The sequence below is a fragment of the Haliaeetus leucocephalus genome, unplaced genomic scaffold, assembly GCF_000737465.1.
Source record: "Haliaeetus leucocephalus isolate CR32 unplaced genomic scaffold, Haliaeetus_leucocephalus-4.0 Scaffold906, whole genome shotgun sequence".
NCBI lineage: Eukaryota > Metazoa > Chordata > Aves > Accipitriformes > Accipitridae > Haliaeetus > Haliaeetus leucocephalus.
In genome coordinates, this window is record NW_010973342.1 from 1,759,262 (window position 1) to 1,783,983 (window position 24,722).

Below are 24,722 nucleotides of genomic sequence, written 5' to 3' on the forward strand. Positions count from 1 at the left end.
CGCATCCTATGGCCGCTCGGAGCTGCGCGCCGCCGGGGCGGGCCCGGCAGGGCCGCAGCCGCTCGTAGGCAACGGGCGGGGTGGGGGGTGGGGGGGGGACAAGGTTTGGCGAAGGTTACAGCTGAATGCAGAAGTGACACAAACTGACGCTTCGTTCCAGCAAACTCATTTCCATCTTCTCCTCGTGTCGTCTCGATTAAAAGCCTACGTTTATTAAGTTGCGTTAGGAAACTTTGAGAAAAGCGAAAGTGCGGTGCCTTTTTTTCTGTTTTGTCTTTGTTTTAATTACTCATTGCAGTACCTGATACTGATCTGAAGGGTGAAAATAGTACGATTTGCTTGTCCTTACAAATAAAAGGCATTCCTGTATTCCGATGTTTTCCGTGTATAAGTAATTCGGGTTGTAGTTTACAGGCCTGGGATCAGAGGACACTGTGGTGCAGGTAGTTGATTTTCCTCATACCAACCCTTTTAAGTGTTTAGTTTTTTACCTTTCTGTTGCACACCGTGTATTACTTCTGTGCTCCTGGGATGAGCTGGGAATTGCAGATCAAATTTGGTTTCTAAGCTGTCAAAAGTGAGCTTGTGATGATTCAGTAGATAATTGTGTAAAACAAACTACTTCACTGCAGTGCTTAAAGCCCAAGTATTGCGGGCTTCTCAGAATCCATGGGAGCCTGAAATTGACATTTTTCTTTATTATTTAAGACAAAAATATGCCTTATAAATGACATGGAACTTGATCGTTACTTGACATGTAGCTGTGCAGATTTTATTTTGTACTAATCCTCCATCTGCTGTTTCTTGTCAGTATGGGTATGCTAAAATGGTAGTGTACAACCCCTCCCAATCAATAAAGCATATTGTATAGGTATCAAAATCTTCTGCTTTGATCATTGAGATATAAGAGGGGATGTAGGTAACTTGAATAAAGTGAGTAGTACACTATATGTTTATAATGTTCTTCATTTTCAAAGACTAAGAATTAAAGGGGAAATCCTGATTTGTACACTCCATTGAAAGCGTCAGCAGTTTATATCCCCGCCATATTCTGCTTAGCAGATATTCGCACACGTACAGTCACAGAACTTTATCAGTTCATTTGTCTCATGCACTGTGGGGGTAATGATCCTCTGAGATGACAGATTCTGCAAATTTCGATTGAATCCATGACCCTCTAGCTTTTCCGCTCATCAGCGAGGGAATCGGAAGGAAAGGAAGGGGCAAACAGCTCTATATGTGACTCAAGAGGAAAAATTGGAGGCCTTAAACTTCTCTTGTTAATGTGCTGATTTCATAGTCTGCATTCCCCACTGCTTTTGTTGTTGTTGTTGCTATTTGTTAATCTTCCAAGTAAGAGAAATTCCATAGGGGTAAAATGATGTCAGCATTTTCCTTTGCTCATTTGCTGTGCATTCTAGCAGGAACAGGGACGGAGGAAGATCTAGATACTGCTCGTAACTTCATTATTTGTCCTTCTTGAGCATCTTGTTTCTAGATGAATAGGGAATGGGTGGCATGGGTGAATTTGCTGTGAAATTTTATTGGGTTTTAGGCGTAGTGCTGTAGAGTCAGAATAGACTTTCTATCTACTTAGAATCCTAGCAAAATTGTATATCAGTTTGCTGCTTCTTTAAGCTTTGCATAAAGCGGTACACAAAATTTGTACTGATGGATGCTGAAAGTAGTGTTAAATACTTCCTTTAAAGCCATCTAGAAGTTAATGTGTTCAATGTAAGAAATTTGAGCTGGTTCTTTTTTTTTAAATTTTTTTTTTTTTTTGTAGCTTGTGAGAGTAAAGGACCCTTATTTCTTGTTATTCCATTGCAGCTTGTTTTTCCTTTTATCTTTTCTTAACACATGCGTTTATAGCGTAGGTTTCATACCTGTCTGATAGTCTGATAATGCGAAGCCCATAAATTGTATAATGGTAACAGCAACTGATAGCTAATTACTAAAAGTAATAACTTATTACTATAATAAGATGAGTAACAACGTCTGTTAAAACAGAATGTGATGAAGAGAGCAAGACTCAGAATTCCTGTAGGCTACAAGAGGTAGCAGGAACAATTCTAGTTATCTGCACTGCTGGTGGAGCTTGGAATACAAATGATCTTCTAGAAGCTATTTAATATGCTCTGTTTATTGGGATAGTTTCTTCTGTATAGTGGAACAGAGATTGGAATCCTTCATTGTAGTCCAAGAACAGTGACAGGCCAGTTAGGTAATTTGTAAATGTAATTATAGAAACAAGTTGTTGTGTTGTGTCGTGTCCATTCCCCTAACCCTGCCCCAAGAAATTTTTTCTGAGTGAAGTCAATTTCATGATACAAAATAAAAATGTTCAAATAAATATTTGAATGCTCAGTTGCATTTCAATACACAGACAAAAAGAAAATTGGCTGATAGGAGGGAAAAGTATGTTGTTTTCATAATTTGGAAATAATTTACCAGATTTTTCTAGGCAGAAATACTGGGTAACTGCAGGACTGGCAGAGTGGTTTAGTAGAAAAAGACCTAGATGAGCTAGTTATAATGTTTTTACTAAAAGCATCTTGTGCTACTTTCCTGAAAGTTGGTTGGGTGCATTTGTGATGGATGCTGCGGGACTGAATGTGTATTTTATTGGGCCACGGTGGCGGTTGGTGGGGTGGGAGGAAGGGTTGAGTAGTTTGAACATTCAGTGCAGAGATTATTTTTTCACAGACTTCTTACTAGAAGTTATTTCTCTAGCTTTATTGGAAGCTACTGAATGTTTTTAATTTTTAATCTGCTGTTTCCTTTATATTTCATATGCAAGTGTTTGGATTTACCTGCATAAAACTGTCCATTTATTATTTCTGCATCATCTAGGTTCTGTTCATAACTTGGCTTCTGTATGTCCACTTTGGTATCTGTCTTTCCAAGATGTTTATTTCTAAGGCAGTAGTGTGGAAATTTCAATTATAAAGGATTTAAATTCATTTTTCACTGTTGTGTTATTAAACGTAGTAGACGAATTATATCCTGCTAGGTTTGTGCGTAGTCTGTGCTCAGGCTTGCTATACCAATTTTAACTTTTAATATAAATTGGGGAATGTTTAAATTTCTCTTTTTTACTGTGTTGAAGAAGTTGCAAATATTCAGTCCATGCTAATTTTACTTTTGTCTGTAACTTTCTAGGCCTTATTCTAGAAAGGATTGCATCTGAAAATTTATACTCTGTGCAAAAAACTTGTTAATAAATAAAAATGAATTGTAACAGGGATGAAATCTGGATAGTTTTGTGTTCTTTTTGTAGCTTTTAAAAGTCTTTCCCTGATTACTGTTAAATTTATGTAAGGAACAAGGTCTGCTGGATGGAACGCTGGACTAGGATTGAAGAGACCTGCAGTTTTCTATCAGCTGTGTCACTGACTGAATTCAAGCAAATTGTTTCATCTTAATGTGCCTGTGTTTAAGATGCTGTGTGGAAAGGAGGAGCTGTTTTGCCTTTTGTGTGTTATTAAATAGTGTGAGTGTGGGTTTTTTGTTGTTTTTATGGTTTGGTTAAATGAACTAGCTTGGTTATAGAATTCTGAAGGGAGCCATAGTTGCATTGCAGATGAGGTTTTGCACATATAGACTGCAGAAGAAAGTACAGAGAGAGATAAGAGGTACAAGACTAGGGGAAGCTGAAGACCAGAGAAAATAAAGCAACTTTTCATACGATTGTGTAGTTTTAACATCAGAACACCAGAGTTGAGTTGCAAGATACGTATACTCTGCAAGGTTATTCCAGGTAGTGTTAGCTTAGTCAGGACTTAGATTGAGATCATAATCTTCAACAGTAAAGTGGGAAAACGTGCTAAAACATACACAGAGTGATTAAGGAAATTATTTTGGTCATTTAGTATGTGTCATATGTGCTTGTTAAGAAAATAAAGTGTTTTATTAGCCTAAAGAAAAAAGGCTGCTTGAAGCATCACTAATGAAGAAATCAGTAATGCGTATTGCTGCCATTGGATGAGTAATTAATTCTCACTAAATCCTTGTGACACTGTAATCTGTTATTACAAACTTGAAACAAATTTGAAGACTGTGGCTGAGTGGGAGTGCAACATTAAAACACTGCATTGAATTTAGGACACTGGAGTGTCTTTAAAGAAACAGAGCCATCTTCCAGTGATTTGTCTGACTGATAACTTAGCTTATGAAACTTCAGGAAAAGCTTTTACTGTTTCATGATATTTTAATTCTGCTGGCTGAAGATTTTGAGCTAATGACTGTTACTAATTAGCTAAAGGTTGCTGTTGAGTTAATTCCTATTCTCCTGGTTCTGTCTTCTGGGGTAGAAGTTCACTCTGCTGCTTGTTTGACTATTGCACTTAACAGTGAAACTGAATTACCTATAGCAATTTTTGTTTTATTGAAGTTTTTATAGCTGCTTTGCTGGGAAGTCATGTTGAATTGTGTGGGGTGACATAAGAGTTTTAAAATGTTTCTGTAAGTCCAGATATTAGTTTAATTTTCATATTTATGTAGATCGCTTTTTCAGCAGCTTCTCTGAACAGGATATCTTATCAGCTTGAGAGAAACCTCAGACTTCCAGTTTTTAGTAACTTTGTTCTTGAGTTGTGAAAGAAATGCCTTGGTTAACAGTATAGTAACTTCCTTGAAGAGAAGTAATATAATGCTGACCTGCTGGTTTTGTAAGAGGTTTTCTGGTGGTGATAGTTAAATATTTTGTATTTTATGTAAAATAAGATTGCCGGTTGTCATTTGAACTAGCAAACAGCAAAGTTATTATTTTAAGAGCAATATTAACCTGTCCTACCTGTTCAGTCTGTAAACTTTTTTTTTTTAAATAAGCAATAGCATTTTTCAGCAACATACTTAATCATAAAAGTGGAGATGTGATGAGGCAACAAATATCACCACTGTTTTTATGGAAAAAGAGAAGAAAAAGTTGTTTTCCTGGTGGTCTTACAACATAAACTGAACAAACAATGCCTAAGCAAATGCACTCAAATGCTAAAATATGTATTCCTTCATGTGAATTGTTATTCAGTTCAAAATTGCAGAGTCTCCTACTTCTGATCTCAATTTCATAAATATATAGAATTTCATTTACTCACATTTTGGATTAAAAATTAGAGGTGGTAGCAGTGCAGGAGAAGAGCGTTTGAAACAATTTCCTTTGTCAGTCTGCCATATTTTCTCTGCTGCAAAGTCAGTACCTTCTCTGCTGGCTAAGTCATAGAGCTTGCAAATTCAACTTGTCATAACTCCTTGCCATTACTGAGCTTCTTGTGGCTGACACATACTATACATTTTTACACAGTTCTTACTGAAATCATTGTTTATATGTGACTTCCAACTGAATTTATGCTAACATCTTTTTTTTTTTATGAAAAGAGCTGTTGAAAAGACTATATGTTTAGGCAATAGTTATATTTGTTTTCAAACCCTTCATGAGGCTATTTTAAGGTTTTCCAAAAAGGTAGTCATTAACTCCTTGAATCGCAGACCAAGTATAGAAAACTTCAATAGTAAGCATTCAGAGAAGACTTTCATAGAAATTAAAGAAGTTAATAAAGCAAAGTAAAATATATAGTATGGTCATTAACTGGTTAGATGTTTATATACAGCTGGATTATTAACTTTGGAAGTATAAATAGCTGGAGAAATACCATAGCCTTTAAATGGGCAGTGGTTATTTGATCTTTGGAAGTCATAATTCATTCTCCTTTTCCCTCCCCAGCTGAAAGATGCAACGTATGTCTAAGAAAAAATTGTATATTAATTGAAATAAATCCTATATGGTTGCACTAGAAGAGTGGCCACTGGGCTACTTGGTGCCACAGTAGCGTTCCAGCTCATGTGAAGAGCACTGAATATTTTATCAGAGTGGCCCCACTGGTGGCCTGGGGGATGGGATGACTCCTTCTGGTGGCTGCCTGTGCATCGGAGGAGGCTGGCAACACCTCTTGGGGCACACTGGTGTCTGTGTCTATGCACTGAGAGGTTCTGAAACTGGAGGCAAGTCTGTTTTAATGGATGCACATTGCTCAGGCCTCCAAGCCATTACCATCGCGCTTGGGAAGGGAGTTCAAACACAGGTAAATAGCTGTTAGTAACAGGTAGTTTGAACTGCTCTAAAAGTCAGGTAAATAGAAGACATCAGGAGGGCAGGAAGGAGAGTGATCAAAGTAGTGGAGAGCATGTATCTGATCCCGTTACCTGACTGCATCCTCTGTTGCGTTACATTCTAGGTGATGGAAAGGCTAGTAAATACAGTGAGACACAAGTAGTAGAAAGCTTACAGATATTACATGCCAAAAATCCTGAGGATAAATGTCTCGGTGAGCTTAAAATGTGTGCATCCTTTGTGATCTTAGTTATATTTGGTTTTGGTTTTTATTAACTTCGTTTACGTTTCCTTAAGTCTGAGAAAGAGTTATTGAAGTATGATGATGGTAATCAACGATGTGTGGTCTGCTGCTTGTGTACATAGTAAAAGATACAGCTTTTGATAAATAGTGTCCCTGTGAAGATTCTCATGGGACTGAACAAGAAAGACTACCTGTCTCCTCCTTGAAGTTACCGCTAGACAAGTATTTCTCCTCAAGACCTCTCAGGCCCAGTAGCAGTCCATCCAGGCAATCCCAATGTGTAATAGACTTGAGGTAAACAGGGGAGGGTGAGATGTTTGTCACTGACTTTGCTCTGGTATGCTGATAAGATCTGCAATTTTAAATTGAAAAACTTAAATCATACCAATGTCTTCAATGGTAAAAAGAAACGTAACAGAACAGTCTGAAACCTGATGTCGGTCATACTGAAATTACACCGATGGTTGAGGAGTGCTGTAAAGTAGGAGCTGAGGCAACGTCTACCTTTTTGAGGTGTACACATGCCGCCTTCTGGATTAGCACCCACACTTACTCTTGGGTTCTCCACACTTCAGTGACCCATAATATTCTAGGCTAGTTACAGCGCAACACCTGCCTCTCTGTGACCAAACTTGAAGCAACCAGTAATTTCTTTGTCATCTCCAGGCTACTGTTGTGGTGGGGTTCTGTTTGTTTTGAGGCTGAATCTGCTGAATTATGTGAACATGGGATACAGTTGCAAGGGTCAGTAGGGAATTTCTGTAAAAATGTTGGAAGTACATATCATACCTTCTGAAATACCTGTACTGGCTTCCACGCTTCATGTTCCAAAGAATAATGGTGGTCTGGAAGACTTGTATCTGAATTAGCTAAAATGTAGTTTCTGAACTCTGCCTTCCTAATGTTTTCTTGTTATACTTAACTGGATCTAACAGTGGGTTGCTTCTGAAAGGGACAACCCCACTTCCTCTCGTATGCCAGATGTAGAAATATTGTGGCAAGGGAGTGAGTTGATAGCTTATTTGTATTTTTTTGAAGACTGGCCCACAAAAATGATTTTTTTTGCATTTGGAACAGGCTGATCCAGTTCATCCCTGCAACCACACAGTGGACAGGTTAAGTACAAGGATAAAAGGTTGAGAATGCTAGGAAGGGACAATGGGAGAAACAGTAGAACATCCTCTCTTGGTAGCAATATGCAGTTGCGGTGCAGTTTGTGTTATGCTGACTAGCCTTTGAGTCAGCCACACAGGTTCCTCTGTCAAGATGCTGCTGCTGGTGTCGTTCTCTTGAAAGTTAGGTGCTGCTGGTATAAAAAACATCACTTCTGTTTTTTGCAAACTGGCACTTGTGCTGGCAATACCAGCAATTCAAATTTTGTCATTAACATGCAGCATTTTTTTAAGTTCATTTTTAACGTGAAAAATATTTACTTAATCCTTGTCATTAGATGCCTATTTGTATTTTTAAACTTACTAAAAATTATCATTTTGAAGTTACGTGATATGTGTACTTTTTTTTTTTTTCAGATAGGATTTAAAAAAAAAATGTAGTCTTGTTTAAACAAAGGAGTAAAATTTAGTTCAAACACCAATTTTAAGCAAGCTTGAAATTTAGCTCAAAATCCAGTCTGGACAGTAAACTGGAAAAAAAAAATCTCTCATGGCAGTTTATGTTCATCATTTTTTAAGAATAGAATAGAATTATTAGGACTGTACTGGTGGCTGGATAACCTTGTTTGGACGAATTCATACTAAAATAAGGTAAATGTTGCCATTGTTAATGGCAGATGGGCATTTGAAATTAGTGAAGCAGTGTTTTACTCCTTTAGATTCAGACAGTCTATAAATACCTTTCGATTTATTAAATCTGATCAATGTTTGAAGGCGTTTTTAAGAGTTGTAAGCCCTTCTTAAAATTAATACTAAAATTTTTTGAGACATAGTGCTTTGGGTTGGAGGGGTGCAGGTTACAGATGTGCTGTACTTAGACTTACCTGGTACAACTGCACAACAAACTGTGGTACCAGAAGTTATTTTATTTTGTCAGAAATGTTCTGGGCTCCCTCATGTTTATTGAAATGGAAGTGGTGGCTATGTGCTGCATAATGAAGTGCTTGCTTTTGATTTTTTTAATGCATCTTTAATATTGAGTCTTGACCTCATGAAACAGTTTCCTGAGTGATGCTATGAAATAACAATACTTCTGTCTTGAAGGTAAAATTTGCTTCCTAAATTATCAAGACAGCTATTGGACCATGATACGCAAAACTTGCCAACTGTTAGGGCTTATTAATTAAATTAAGTCATATTACATGTAGTGAAGAACCACTTCCTAGGTCTCCACTATGCAGAGATGCTTCTTTACAAGTCTGCTAAATGTAATAGGAACCCTTTCAAAAGAGTCTGTTTATGAAGCCACTTTCAGACCTTCTTACAATTCTATAAAGCGATGACGTTTTGGTATGTGGTGGACATAGTATGCTGTGAGTGTTCTTCACAATGTTTGTAGGTTTTGCTGCTAGGTCATGCTTTTTCCTCTTTCCATCTTGCCTTTTTTTCCTAACTTACAAATTGTACTTTTTCCAGCTTATATTACATGTTTGTTTTGAGGAAGTGGAGAATATTCAGATTACGGAGAATTTGCGGTCTTGGATATGCAGTTGAACCCCTAGTGCAGGTGCCTCACCTGCTAATTCTGCAGTCCATTAACAATTGTTTCCCATAGCTCAGTTTTTGCTCTGTGACAGGATTGATATACTGATATCTTGTAACAAAGTTCATATATGTTAATAATTTGCAGCCCTGTGAGTGGATCAGCTAATTGAACTCCTCCAGCTACTGTTTTTTGAATTGTTCTTGTATTATGGTGAACATTAATGTTTTATAAGAACAGCTGTACTGGTTCAGACAAAGGCTTTCTCAAATCTGGTACTTGTCTGCAACAGCATCTGTAAGTGAGCTGTTAGGGATGAAAAAGAACAGGGAGAGTATATGTGATACCTCTCCTGAATACTCCCTCAGCCTCACACCATTTTCAGTCTAGGGGATTTCCTCAGCCTGATGTGGTTTGTCTAGTTGGAAACTCTCAAGGGATCTCTCTTGTTCAATTTCCTTTGAAGCCCATCTAATTTTTTTTTGTGTGTGTCCTCAGTGTCTTCTGGCAAGGAATTTCTAGTAGCTGTTTTGTGAAGTTTTGTACATAGCTCTTACTAACTCGTTGGTACTTTCTATTAAAAAAAAGACATTGACCAGTCAATCTCTATCCATGGAGAGGTATGTTGTCTTTGATATTACAGGACCAGGGTTGCACATTATGTACAATATGCGTGCAAAACATTAATTCAGTGGCACAAGTATGACTTTAGTTTTGTTCTGTGATTTGCTCTTTTGACTGCTGCTGGGTTTGAGCTTACAGTTTCATGAAATATCTAACATACTACTTAGGAAATAGATCCTGGGATTAATAGTCAGCTCACAACTTGTTGTTCTATGTATTAATAGCGTGAGGTTATTACTCCTGCTATGTCTCATTTCAAGTTTACCTATGCTGAATTTTGTTTGCCTTTTGGTTGCCCAGTCCAGTTTCATAAAGTCCTTCTGCATTTTTTCAGTTACGTTTTGTTCACTATCCCTGATAGCTTGCTGTTGTTTGGTAGCTTCTCAGCTGTCACCCATCTCATCTTCCAGGTCACTTACAAATTTGTTAAGCAATGCAGGTCCCAGTGCAGAATCCTACAGAGCTGCACTGGTAACTCCCCTGGTGTCATCTTGGTTACATCTCTGTTCATCTTCTTTGCTAACCTAAGTAAATGAGGCTTATATGGTAGCTCTTGAATCCTTTGAGTAATTCCATTAAGCTTTTATACAGGATTAGCAGCTTCAGATTTTCATTTGGATAAGTGTTATGAAAATAAGCTTGCAGATTTAGAAGAAAAAAAATCCTGCAGTAACACCCACACACTGGTTTCTGCGTCCTCTGTGGGTTCTCTGACTTGACTTGAGTTACACTAGAACCATAGCATAAGCCCAGCCTCGTTAGGCATCAGTCAACCATAAAACATATATCCATTACAAATGAGATCATATCACTCTTGCACTTCCCAATAATACTTCTTAAAAAAGGAAATTCTATGTATATCTAAAAGTTAATTCACAGAGCTGCTTTTATGCTTCCAACCATTTTTAGTGTTCCTTGCGTTGATTCCAGCCAGGTGTTTTAATCTGTGTTTCTCATGGCATGGCAATGCTTCTGAAGCTTTGTGTCAGAAATTGTCTGAACTGAGGTAGAGGGAGAGGTTTGTTTATACCATAGGCATTATAAATTTTTTTGTTTTACAATAGTGTTTCAGTGCCTTGGTCATGAATCAAGTCCCTGCTTTGCTGTTTATTGTACAATAACATCAAACATCACCAACACATAAAAAAGCTGTCCTTGCTCTGAAGACTATACAGCCAAGTTTTGTAGATTATCGAGGAATGTGATTAAAAAATAACAACTTCTTTTACTTCTGAATTCACATGTCTTTTAAATGCCATGTGAAATTTATTAAGGACACAGTTTCCATTGTTTGCTAGATTTTAAATAGGCTTTGTTTCTGGGCTTTGACAGTGCCCTCCCCAGTGTGTGGTCGTTTGGTTTGTATGTTAAGGATTTGTTTAGATTTTTCACTGAAAGAAACAAAAGAAATGATGGTAAAATTGCTTATTCCTCCATAATATATAAGAACAGTTTGGGGCTTCTGGTGCCATCATATGATGTGACCATGCTTTTGATTATCAGTTTTCTAGAGGGGACTGAAATTTACTGAAGCAAGTATGTGATTTTAGTATGTTATTGACCAAACTTGATAAAATTTTCACTTTGATTTATAGTAATTAGGGTTTGCATTGTTTTTGGTACATGTAGTTGCCAGGGAGAGGAAGGATTGTTTGCTTTTGATACAACCATTCTGGGGAAAAATTACTACTACTAAAAAAACTTTGTCCTGGTTAAAAAATGTGGACACTTACATCCACATTAAAAAAAAAAAAAAAGTAAGAAAGAATTCTATAATCTTTTTTTTTCTTGATGCCTTGAAAAATTGTCATACATTGACAAAGACCACAGCGAGGAAAAAAACTTCTGAAAATGAGAGCTGTTAATTGTAAACTTTGTAATGTACTGGCATATTTCAAAGAATAATAGAGGAAACTTTGTATAAAACAGCAGCTATGACTTAACTATTGTGTGAGAATGTGTTCGGTCTAATTGTTAACATATAGCAGTAGGCAGAATGAAGCACTGAAAACACAGATTTTATCCCTTTTGGGAATGGAAAGAAGGAAAAAGGTAGCATCTGTAGCTTTATCCAAGAGATTGATTCCTCTGTAGTAAATGTATCAGAATGTGTAAGGAGTAACTTTTAGGCTTGAGAGACTTTATTTGTAGAATATACAAATAAATAACATTTTAGTTTTCAACTTCCTTCAATATGTAGATCCTGTAATCTTTTTCCATTGAGAGTGTAGACCCCAGTGTAGTGAATTTAAGCCTGCAGACAATTTGCTTCCTTTTTAAGTTACCTTTTTATGATCTCCAAGAAATGGTTTGTGGACCTTTAGTTTACCTGAAAGGACACTAGTAAGCGGTATGGTTTTTACTCTCCTATTCTAATATTTTCTGTTGCACCTACTATCAACTCTTAAAGTATCTTTAAGAAAGCTTGAAAGCTTGTTAAAGGGTTAAGCCTACTTATTTTTTTCATTTCTGAACAAACATTTTTTTGTAACCTTACTGTGTAGATACGTAATTTTCAGAGGCCTCTTGGTGCTGATAAAATACAGGTGAGGCTACCTTAGATTAATTCAGTGGATTTTGTGGTTTGGCTTTGGTCACTGTGTTCTAAGATTAGAAACAGTTGGAAAAAAAGGCCTTACTTAAAAGTAAGCTAAGTAAGCTATCAAGCTCCTTAAAATAACTTTTTTTTTTTTTTTTATAAAAGGGAATTATGGAGAAAAAAAGCTGTTGAAGACATGGAAATGGCTTGCCTGGCATGACCTTTTAGCCAATTTACTCTTTTGGTTGATAGTCTGATATGAACAGTTGCATATGCTAGCATTTTCTTGGTGGGCTTGTATCAAACTTCATTGAAGAGTGATTTAATTACACTGTTCTTTTACTGCAAGCTTTGGTAATCTTAGTGTAATTTTATACTATCATGCTGTATTCCTGTAGACATAACTATCACAAGAAGGTGTTTGTGTGGCTCTCATTATACTGTAGTACCAAGGCACTTTTTATTATTTTATGTATTTGTTGTGACAATAACTGTATTCAGGGTCACTTACAGGGAAGCCTAGGATTATTTAGTTTTCAGAAAAGATTATTTACCATGAAAGAACAACTCTATTCTAGGGAATGGCCCTGGAGTGTTCTAGCTTCAGTGTCTGTACCGTTGATCCTCCTTCCTGCTTCTTGCTATCGATTACTTAAAGTTGTTGCTTTTCCATAACTAGATCTCAGGAGACTAAAAGTCTTCTGCTGTCTATTTTAGGTCAAAAGAATGTTTAGTAACTATCACACTGAGTAGAATTTTGAGAAAGAGTATGTTGTAAAGTCTGAGTGTTTACACAATTACCTATTCTCATTCCTTTACAAGACACTTCATAAGTTGGCTCTTGTGCCTCTAGTTGTTAAGCTGTTGACAACTTACCTAACAGTGACCTTATTAAGGTCATTGATTAATGTTACAAAAACTGAAGGTTACTTAAAAGGAAAAATTCTGCTAGGAAGTGGAGTAAGTAGAAATTCTTTTGAAATAATTTCGTCATCTATTTTTTTACTTTAGGATTTGTAAGTAATCAGTAGTTTTTACAAACTATTGAGAGAGATGTGTAAATTTTTACTTGGTAATTCTCATTATAGGGCATGTCCCTCCATCGTATTTTATAGCTGTAAATGGAAAATTCTTTCCAACTTGGTAGTTCAAATAACTAGCCTTGCACTAATTACTTAGGTTGTATTGTAGTCTTCCTGTTCAGATTAGCCATGGTCATTGTGAGCATGGAGAAAGTTATTTTTAACAAGACAGTACATTGTGAAAAAGATTTAAAAGGGGTGATAACTTAGAAAATGTTGTCTCTAAAATGGAGCTTCACATCTGTTAGCAGAAATGCTCATTCTCTGCGTGACTTGTATTAATTTGATATGGAAAGCCTCTCTAGTACTGGGATGGGAAAATACTCAGTTTGCATGAAATTTTGTTAGTTCTAAAACATAATGGAAATACATTTAAGACTGTGTAAAACAAAGTACTTGAGACAATTTTAAAATGAGAACTCTCAAATATTATTTCAGAATTTTGTTCAGTTTCCAGTTTTTGTCATGTATATATTTTGAAACTTAAAATAATGTTAAAATATGTAATTGAATATGATACTTAAAAAAGATGGACTATAATATTTGAACATCAAAGAAATTTTGTTGTTGTCGTTTCTTAAATCCCGTGATAACCTGTCTCTTTTTTTTGCTGCCCCCCCCCCCCCGCTAAAAAAAGAAGACATGCTTTAACTGGTCAGCCAAAGTCAATCAGATTTTGTTAGCCTGGATCTCAACAACTGAATTTCTCAAATGCCTCATGAAAATAAGTGTTAAGATAGGCCGCATTATCATTATCACCTCATTCAGGGAAAAGCTGTAGCATAAACTCAGTATTTACTAGGTGCTAAGGATCTAAACCATGTGTCTAAGTAAGTTTTGCTTGAAGTGACTCAGTATCCAGAAGCCCTTTGCTTTTCTATATTGTAGAATCAGAATGGTTTGGGTTAGAAGAAACCTTTAAAGATCATCTAGTCCAACCTACGCCTACTGTGGGCAGGGACATCTTTCACTAGGTCAGGTTGCTCAAAGCCCTGCCCAGCCTTACCTTGAACACTTCAAATAGGTCATCCACAACTTCTCTGGATAAGCTGTTCCAGTGTCTCACCACCCTCATTGTAAAAAATCTCTTCCTTATATCTAGTCTAAATCTACCCTTTTTGAGTTTAAAACCATTATCCCTTGTCCTGTCACAACAGGCCCTATTAAAAAGTCTGTCCCTGTCTTTCTCATAAGCCCCCTTTAAGTACTGAAAGGCTGCAATAAGGTCTTCCCAGAGCCTTCTCTTCTCCAGGCTGAACAGTGCCAGCTCTCTCAACCTTTTTTCATAGGAGAGGTATTCCATCTATCTGATCATTTTTGTGGTCCTCCACTGAATCTGCTCTAACAGGTCTGTGTCTTTCTTGTACTGGGGACCCCAGAGCTGGATGCAGTACTCCAGGTAGGATTTCAGAAGAGTGGAGTAGAGGGGGTGAATCTCCTCCCTTGACCTGCTGTCCACACTTCTTTGGATGCAGCCCAGGATACAACTGGCTTTCTGGGCTGCAAACTCCGGCTTATGTCCAGTTTTTCATCTACGAGTATCCCCAAGTCCTTCTTTGCAGAGCTGCTCTCCATCCCTTCATCCCCCAGCCTGTATTGATACTGAGGATTGCCCCGACCAATGTGCAGGACCTTGCACTTGGCCTTGTTGAACTTAATGAGGTTCACATGGGCACTCTTCTCAAGCCTATCAAGGTCCCTCTGGATGGCATCCCTTCCCTCAAGCCAATCAATTGCACCACTCAGCTTGGTGTCACCTGTGAACCTGCTGAGGGTGCACTCAAGCCCACTATCTATTTAATTGATGGAAGATATTAAGTAGTAGTGGTCCCAATATGGACCTTAGATGGACACCATTCATTACTGGTTTCCACTTGGACATTGAGCCATTAACTGTAACTCTTTGGACACAGCCATCCAGCCAATTCCTTATCCATCTAATAGTGCATCCATCAAATCCAATTTAGCAGCAAGGATGTTGTGTGGGACCATGTCAAAGGCCTTAGAGAAGTCTAGGTAGGTGACATCTATAGGTCTTCTGTTGTCCACTGATGCAGTCACTTCTGATTGAAGTAACTCAATTTCCAGAAGCCCATTGCTTTGCTATATTGGGTACTCCAATGTCGGGAGAGGTTTCGATATGATCCCAAGAGTGAGATTAAGATACAAACGAGGTCAAATGCCGTATAGTCAAAATAGCCTTTATTATCAGAAGTATCAAAAGTGGAAAATGGTGGCGATAGGATAGAATGGAAGAAAAGGTAGAAATCAAGCAAGGAGTCGGGATAGGATTGCTAGGATAGTCACCACCACGGATCCAGCAGCGTCCCGTTGGTCCTCAGGCAAGCAGTCGGTGGTGGGAGTTGCAAGGAGGGTCACCACCACGCATCCAGCGGCGTCCCGTTGGTCCTCAGTCTTCAGTCCTTTGGTGGTGAAGAAGGCTGCCCACAGCTTGTCTCTGTGGGTCTTTATAGGGCATATTTCAATGATGTCATGCACTGCAGGTTTTGTTTATCACACGACCTTTGCGTGATCAACACCAGATCAGCTCCAGCCCGTTTCCTCCCCTGGATGTCTCAATGGCCTGGTAATCGTCCTTATGGACAGAGGAGTGTCTTGCTTAAACAGACCATCTTAGAGACAAAGGACTCGAGATAAGCAGTTCACAGTTCCTTGAGATGATGGTCCAGTCCCTCACACCTAACAATCTTTAAGGCAAATGGTTCAGGATAACAATTCAGTCTCTTACAGGTACTAAAAACCTTCAATGAAAAATGTGATCACCTTAACCAAGCTCTCTCCATTCTGCCCCTCTTGACTGTTTTTGGTGGTATCTTTGCAAACCAGAGACTACTTGGAACGTGTGTTTGTGGTCCCTCTCCATTCTCTGTACACTTTATAAAAGAAAAGATTATGGGTAGGTGGGAGACCTGCTGAGTTAGAATAAATGAATTTCTCATTTGGTCAATTTCTCACTTTTTTTTTTCCCCTGACTTTCCTCACTGTCCACCTTTTCATAATTCCCCTTTCCAGTGGAACTTTGTCAACTCTGTCAAAAAGTTGTTGATTTCCTGACTATTCAGGTAGTTCTGCTCCATGTCTCAAAAAAGACAAATCATGAGTGTCTGTTTTCCCCAATCTTTGAAACATGGGGCTTGGGGGGCTGACTGGGATTGTGGCATTGACTTCGCAAGAGTGTTCATCACATGCTGTGATGTGGAGTACCAACAGGAGAAGGACAAAATAGACTTTGAGTGGAATGTTGTTCTTCAACAATTAAGAGAATATGGAATGCTTAAGAGTTTGGACTTGTGGCTCTTGATTTGGAGTATCTTGGTCACAATATTAGACTTTTCTCATACTTTGTGTTCTCTTAATTACGTGATGAAGCAGTAACCTCCAGGCCCTTTGCAGGATGTTTCTACCTACTGTTATTTGTGCTTACTTATGAGATTCTGACTAATACAAACATGTTACTGACAAAGATTGAATACTCTTGCATTACTTACTTTCTCAAAATGGACATTGTCATCAGAGAAATAAGGTGGCTTTAGTGTAGTGTGGGGTTTTGTCAGCTTTGTAGGAACTGATTATAATGAGTTTGTTTTTGATGATGTCACAGCTGACTCAGTAAAGATCTGGAATATACAGTTGTACCTGGGTGGTGATGCAAAGAAAGCTCCTAAAAACTATGGTCATTTGTTGTGTGGGCATAGGTATCAACTGTAAGGTCACCTTTCAATTTTGTTTGGCCACAAAACACATGCTGCCCACAGTATATAGTTTAGATATATTAGGTGATGTCTGTTTTGAGTGTATTGGTCATCTTGCAGTGGGGTTGACACAAAACAGTAGATTTTGCTTAGATCCTTTAGTCTTTGTTTCCTTTCAGTGAAGGGATATTTTCTGCTAGGATTTGAGCTTTGTTTTCTCTGCTGAGAAGCTGGAGAGGAGAGAGAAGGCCTACACAAATGCCAGATTGGCATGTGGTTGATTGGCAGACCAGTCAAAAATGCCTTTTTATTGACTGGCTGCTTCTGGGTTAGAGGGCAGAATGCCTACGTGTGTGGTGCTTGCACCTTCTGCCCCTTACTTATTGAGATTGATTTGGGATTATGGGTGGTATAAGTCTTAGGATGGTTTGTCTCTTTTAGGATATGGTATAGAGTGTAAGCTCTCAGGTAAGACTGGTGTATGCTTTCTGTAAAGAGGGCTAAATGTTAATTCTGGCACTGATAAGTTATGTTCTGCTAAATTTTTTTAAGTTATTCCAGAGATTTATGTTTTTATGAGGACAGATTTTGGATGATAAAATGCTTTGCTGTCCTGAGGCAAGACAAATATTGAAACTAAAAAAAGCACTCAAAACCCAAGCTTGAAGATAGCAACTATTTAGTAGTAGGATTTTTGAAACTCCTGGCCAGATGAATTTAATAAATTCAATGTTTTATAAACAAGACACTTTTTTCTATCCCAGAAACAGAAATCACTGTAGAACAGTAGGATTATATTGTCTTCTAGTGATGCAAAATATACAGTCAGTCTTTATGCAAACTAACATAGATTGGGCGTTTTTTTGTTTTTATCAAAGTGGGTTTTTTTCAGCTGATAGTGAAAGTAATAAAGTCTCAACTTGCTCATAAAGCTAGGTCAAACATACATTTCAGTCAATGGATCAGTTGTGAAGTCTTTGATGAAAGAGTCTCTCTTCCTGCATTAAAAAGTACCTTTTCTAAAAGTCACCTTTAAACTTGGAATAATTCCTGTTACTCTTCAAAATGACACTGAATAGGTGTACTATATATGTGGAGTAAGCAGTATGTAAATGACTGCTTTCTACATTGGGTGTTCTTTTCACTGTTTAATATTATTCATGTATGGATACATATTATCACAACTTATCATTTTTTCCTCTTTATAGGTCCTGCTGGGGACTTGCGTCTGGCCTCAATGTGAAATTAAGGTAGAAAAACACATCTACATATGTGTTTGCTATTAGGATTTAGTTTATTCACTGGTCATGCCTGAAGAGTGATGTTCGTCTCTAGACGGCTAACTGCCAGGAAATATAAATGATTGTCCTAGAAGTCAAGCCTCTCTCCTATTTACTGGAGTGAAAATCACCTCCAGATATCGACGGAATATCAACTACAGAAAATGCTTCACGTTATAAGGATGCCAACCACCTAGATTCATGCGCCCTATCTGTACAGTTGTTGTGGATGGTTTGCCATCTGAAAGCTCCTCAAGCTCTTATCCAGGCCCTGTATCTGTTTCTGAAATGTCTCTGCTACATGCTTTGGGTCCAGTGCAGACCTGGCTGGGACAAGAGCTAGAGAAGTGTGGCATTGATGCCATGATTTATACTCGGTATGTCCTCAGTCTTCTGCTGCATGATAGCTATGACTACGACCTGCAGGAACAGGTATTTACATATTTTAGATGTTGTCCAGTGAAAGTGAGTTTTTGTATCAGTTATGTTTTGTGTATTATACATGGGTGTGGTTCAGATGGGGAGGTGGTTGTCTTTCAGTGTGTGGGTGGAAGGGGGGCATAACCCACATGGGAATCAGATTTGATGGGTGAACTGAGATTAATGTAGTTAGTTTGTTGTTTGAGCAATTACATTAAACAATATTTTCACATTGCTACAACTGATATCACTGGGATGTTCTGTTTCATAAATGCAGACCATCAGTACTCGTGATTATAAGGTTAATTTAATTTTGGAACATTAGTAAACTAATGTAATTCTTGTAAACTGTGTGTCAAATTGGCCTGCCTCACAGTACTTTGTAGACTCCCCCATCACTTCTCATGGATTTCTTCTTGTGCTATTTTCAGTAAAGAAAAGAAAACCCACTCTTTTTTTTTGTAGTATTCAGGTATTTAAAATAAATTATTGCACATGCGTTCTTCATCTCTTCTAAAAGAATGTTAGTGCTTAATCCTGATAAAAGGTATGCAGAAGAGTTGTGGAACAGTGAGTCGCTGTACATGGCTGTAATAGGGGGAGAAAAGTGAAACTATGTATCAGATAGGCACAACTTTATTACTGTTTCTATGTGCCTTTATTGCTATGAGTTTCATATGTCCATAGAACATACTTTTCAGTCCTGATTTCACCTCTTTTTTTTCTTTTTTTTTCTTTTTTTATTTTAATTTCTCTGTATCATCAACCTATATCAAAATACTTTTAATACTGGACTTTTCTGGATATAGGACTCGGGGAAGTTCTGATGTTTTCAAGAAGGGATGAGGTTGCTGTTGATCATAGACTTCATCTCATAAGATGGCTGTGATTACAGTGGGAAGGAAGGAAAGCAAATGCCTCTTATTTGGTGGCTTTATTAGTTGTTTTTTTGTTGCTGTTGTTTTGGCTGTACTTCACACATTGCTATCTAACTGCTTCAGAACTTTCATTGTTTTCTGGTTTACCTTTTTTCATTGTTTTCTGGTTTACCTTTTTAAAAATCCAGCAAAAGCAGGGCAGGATATTGCAGAAGAGATGTAAATGTAGCTGAAGCAGAAAAAAATTCATGTCAGATGCTGCCAGTTTCTGAACTCTTAGCAACCATTACTGTGCATAAAAGCCTTCATGCTTCCATTGTGCAAAACAGAAAACTTTATGAGCAAAAGTAATTTTTGTTCAAAAGTTTATCTGGCAGCAGTGGAAGTCACTAGGAGCAACCTCCTGATTAATAATAATAATTAAAAAAAAACCCAAACCCAAAACCAACACTGTAAGCACTCTTTGGAATGTACCTTAACAGTGAACTTACTTAAGTCTTGGTCAGACATGAATAGCTATATTTTAGAAGGGGACAGAATAAAGTTCCAAAACCTGCTTGAAAGGAGGGTGTAGGGTGAGGAAAAAGAAACCAAGTTAAACCACACCAGAATTTGAGGAGCCTTATAGATAGTCCTGTGGCCTTGGGGAAGAATGAAGACTTGTTTCTTTTCAGTCCATTTTAGTCATAACTGTGAAGTCACTACTGTGATTATTTGAAATGACTGGAGTGCCAAAATTAGTTTTCTTTTTATCAGACTTTGCAAGAAGCAGGGTAACTATATTATGAAAACCTCATTCAGTTTATTTCTTGTTTTGATACCTTAACTGGGTGCTTTGCGGGTTGATAGTAGATCTTTAAGGAATGTGTCTGTTCTTTTTCCAAGTTGATTATCTGAACCTAATGAGCCAAAGAGAGAAGAATACTACATGCTGACAGGGTAGCCAAAACCTGTGTTGCTGAGCAGGTGCTGTAGTACAAACGTACAGGATGTCTTCTGAACAACATCATCATTTGAAGAAGCTGGAAGTTTCTTTTTCACCTTCTCCAATTTGATCCTGCTTATAACATACCTTATTGGATTTGTTCCCTCTACTTCAAATAACCATTTTTGAAGTTTTGAGACCTAATATCAATTTAGTTTTGGGATGATATTATATAATAATGATTGGATGCATATGTTGTGAAACATACTGCTACCTAATTGCTTTCTCAAATAGCTTAGTCTTTAAAGACTGCAAATACAAATATCTTATGTGGAGAACTGAGGAAATCTTAAACCACATGTGCTTGTCCTTTTATTTATTTTATTATTTATTTTTTTATTTACTATTGGTTACTGGTTATTTGTATAACCTTGCATTTTAAAATTAATTTTGGTTTAGTTAAGTCATTGAGAAGCAAGAAAATGTGTACTCTAAAGCATATGTTTGCATATAAGCAGTTTCAATCTGATTTTGGTGATGCGTACAACATTGACAAAGGGGAAAAACAAATACTAGTGTTGTTTACAAATAGAAATCAGGGAAGAGTGCAGCAATTCAACATCTAAATGAGAAATAATTTAGAAGTAAAATACTGAGATTTGCTGAGCTCCTGTAATTCAGATTAATTCCCATGGAAGAGTTGGTTCTTGGCATCTCAGGGATTTTCTCCCATATGATTGCTTTGATTCTTGAGAAAGATGACAGAATTTCCAGGGAAAGAACTGTTCTAAGTTGTGGGTTTATTGCAGTGATTTCTCCCCAACTGAGAGGACAGCTACAAATAGGATGGAGGCTGTCTTTTCACAAGGAGCCACATGGAGAAGACAAAGGAAAATGGGTACAAGTTGTGCTGGGGGAAGTTTCACCTCAGTGTGAGACAGAAATTTGTTTATTTTTTGTAGTAAGAACAATCATTCACTGGAACAACCTCCTCAGGAATGTGATAGAGCCCCTGTTGCTGGAGGTTTTCAAGATGCAGTAGGACAGGGTGCTTGAAAATCTAGCTAGGCTCCCTTTCCCTCGAAAGGGGGGACCACGTGATCTTTTGAGGTCCCTTCCAACCTGGGCTGTTCTATGATTCTATGATTCTTTGCTTCTAGAACTCTGTTTCTGTGGGGAGTGATTAGCCATCACTTCTTCCACAAAATACAGCAATCGCTTCTGTTTCGAACAGGTTAGAAGGAATGTGTGGTCTCTGAACACTCAAAATGGGATTACACATATGAACAATCCATTGCAATGTGTTTTTTGGGAGGCAGGGCGGGGTGCACAGGTGGGCAGGTGGTAAAGAGGAACAATTTAGGAAGTCTTAATCTTATGGATACGGTATAAATCATCTTCATTAGAAATGTTACAAACTGAAGTTAAGATGGTCATTAAGATCTTTCCACCTCACAATGTTGATGACATCATTAGCACTGTTTTAGTCACTTCAGGGAGCCTCCTTCCATGCTTTCTTTATAGTATTCTGGTGTCATCAACGGTAACAGGGAAATGGAACTCTGAAGTCCTGGACTGAGGTTCTGTCAGGTAAGTACAGAAAGATTTAAAATAAAAAAATGTATGAAAAAATATCCCCAACCTTACTAGGTATACCCAGCTATTTAAGATATCAGTGTTAGTGTGTTATCAGTCACTTCTGCTTACATTTAAAATAAGTATTTCAAAAGAATATGTGAGTCTTGATTGACTAGGTCTTCAGGGTTATTTTTGAGAATAAGCAGGAATGTTCCATTTGGTTTGTTAGTAATATATAATATGTGGTTTCTGGTCTTGATTCTGCTGCAGACTTCTGTGGCTTGGGTCACTTGACCTCTCTTCCTCCAATACTATCTGTCTCTGTACAGAGAGGTAGTTTGATATGTAGATAGAAGATAAAATGTGTTCAAGGGTTTGGTGTGTGGGGTGGTTGGTTTTTTTTCTTTGTTTTGTTTTTTGTTTGGTTTGGGTTTTTTTTTGTGAGTTGAGTTTTTGGTTGTTTGCGGTTGGGTTTTTTTTGCTTTTATTATTACTGTTAATTCTGTGCCTTGCCCAATTAGAGTGGTCTCTGTTGGGCATCATATGGAGTCAGACTCAATATCACAAAATGATAGATCAGTAAGTCATGAGTTTTCAGACAGTTAATAGGGGCTTTTTGCAAGTACTTGTGGGGGGACCGTGGAGGGAGGCACAGTAGAGAAAACATAGATGAAAGTAAAACCCTAATACACTGCAACCAAATTTTACTGGAATGTTTGCGGTTTTTATTGATGACTCTTTGGCTTAAATTGAAATATCTGTTAAAATATTGGGAAAATTGATAAGCAGGTATGTTTCGCCCAGCTGTGTTTCAAAGTACTAGAGAGCTTTCAAGAAAAGAATCTTGTTTATGGTAAATTGCACTCTGGTACCAAGATCTTCCAGAGCTGTTATGGTTATGCATATGTTATACATACCTGTCAAGAATTACTGAAACACCTCTGAAATATACAGCTTTAAACATTTTTTAAAAAATACTCAAGTACTGAAGTGAACTTATCTTTGGCATTTATAGCACAATTCTTATTCAAGCCATACTTGCTACTTTTGGAAATGAGTCTAAAAGCTTAAGATGTAAAAGTTCTTAAGCAATCCTTCATTCTTCAAGTGTGTGCACTTTTTTCTTTTTTTTTAATTTTTTTTTTCTCCCCCCCCCCCCCCTTTCTCTTTTTGCGGCAATGATACTGCTGATGGGAAGGTTTAAGAGGGTGGAAGGAAGGAGGCACTTTGGGATTTTTTCCCCAGCGTTGACTGATGGAGGAGAGAATACAAAGACAATATGAATTGGGTTTGCACATTTTCCTTGATTACTGTGACACAGCAGGATGTTCATAGAATTAGTTTGGGTTTGGGTTTTGGTGGGTAGTTAGTTTAGGCCTGTGATACAGAAGACAAGTAAGGACTTTAGTGGTAGATTTGCTTTTTTTTTTTTTCCCCCCCCTCCTAGAAACAAAGATGTTTCTTGCTTACAAACTTTCTAGACAACATGATTCTCAAATTGATTTACACATAAATTCGATGTTTAATGGTCAAAATTACTAAAGGAATCTGTTGAACCATGTTTTATAACATATTATATTCATTATTTAGGTGTGTTAGGGTTTTTTTTGTTTGTTTTGGGTTTGTTTTTTTAAGATTTGAGGCCTATCAATGGTCTCTGTTCAAAATGTTTTGTTCTGAGGTAGATGACCTTTTAGATGGTTTTGGTCTGTTAAGGAAAACTTCATAAAATCAGTATGGATTTGAAGACTGTGTGATGGTAACTAAAGTGCAGAATGTTTCTGTTAAGTACATTTGCTTTCATAATTTGCATTTTATTACTGATTTTTTTCTTATTTTGGAATGAAGGATAAATTAAGGAGAAGAACCCATGAAATTACTGACAAATCTTTAACTTTTGGGGACCCGCAGAATTGCTGTTGAGGGAGATCTGAACATTGTGAGACAGTCATTTGACTTCAGACTAGATTGGTTTTTATCAGAATGTTTCGTTCTTAGTTTCCTAATGTTAAACCAACTAGGTGCTTTTAAGATTTCTGATTGTTATTTAAATGCTAATTAAAGGTACATTTGTAGATACATGTGTTTTCAAACCAGTTTGTGATACAGTAAATATTGCATTAAGATAGTATAATCTGTGTGAAGTGGAAGGCATTGCCTTAAAATATATTTTGTGTGAAACATTATTTCATTGATCTTTATTTGTACAGTATTAAAATCAGTGTTCTGTATTGTATCATCTATATACTATTTGTAAGCGTAGCTGTTTCTGAATGTAACAAGTTCATGTTTTTTTGCCTGCAGACTGTTCTCCCTTTTGAAGAGATAGAGCCTTTATTTAAAAAAAAAAAAAAAACAAAACCCAAACCCAACAGCTAGACACTCTGTGAGATAAAGGCTTTGTTTGTAAGCCTTTGGTCATGCAGCATGAAGGTCTAAATGCATTTGTTATGCATACTTTCCATATCAAGTGTTTTCTGTTGCTTTTGATCTACTTCTTTCAACTCATTTTTGGAAGTTGACATTTTTTTCTGACCCTCAAAAGTAAAAATCCTAAAAAAGTGGGTTTTTTAAAAGATATTTTCCTAACTCTCAGAATTGAGTAGCTATTGTACTGCAAACTGTGTTCTTCTGTGACCAGCATGAGATTTTTCCTTTTGATTTTTCAGTCTGTA

At 37.3% G+C, this 24,722-nt stretch overlaps 1 protein-coding gene across 4 annotated transcripts in view; it reads left to right on the forward strand.

The window, feature by feature from the left end:
* Positions 1-18,172: 18,172 nt before the first annotated feature.
* KIAA0232 (KIAA0232 ortholog) overlaps positions 18,173-24,722 on the forward strand; it is a 52,491-nt gene continuing 45,941 nt past the window's right edge. For 3 of the 4 annotated variants that reach the window (XM_010583489.1, XM_010583492.1, XM_010583491.1), the window contains exon 1: positions 18,173-18,678. In XM_010583489.1, coding sequence (XP_010581791.1) covers positions 18,448-18,678 — 231 coding nt within the window. In that variant the 5' untranslated portion in view covers positions 18,173-18,447. Of the gene's footprint in view, positions 18,679-21,993; positions 22,060-24,722 lie in introns of all 4 variants that reach the window. The other variant, XM_010583493.1, reaches the window with a different exon arrangement.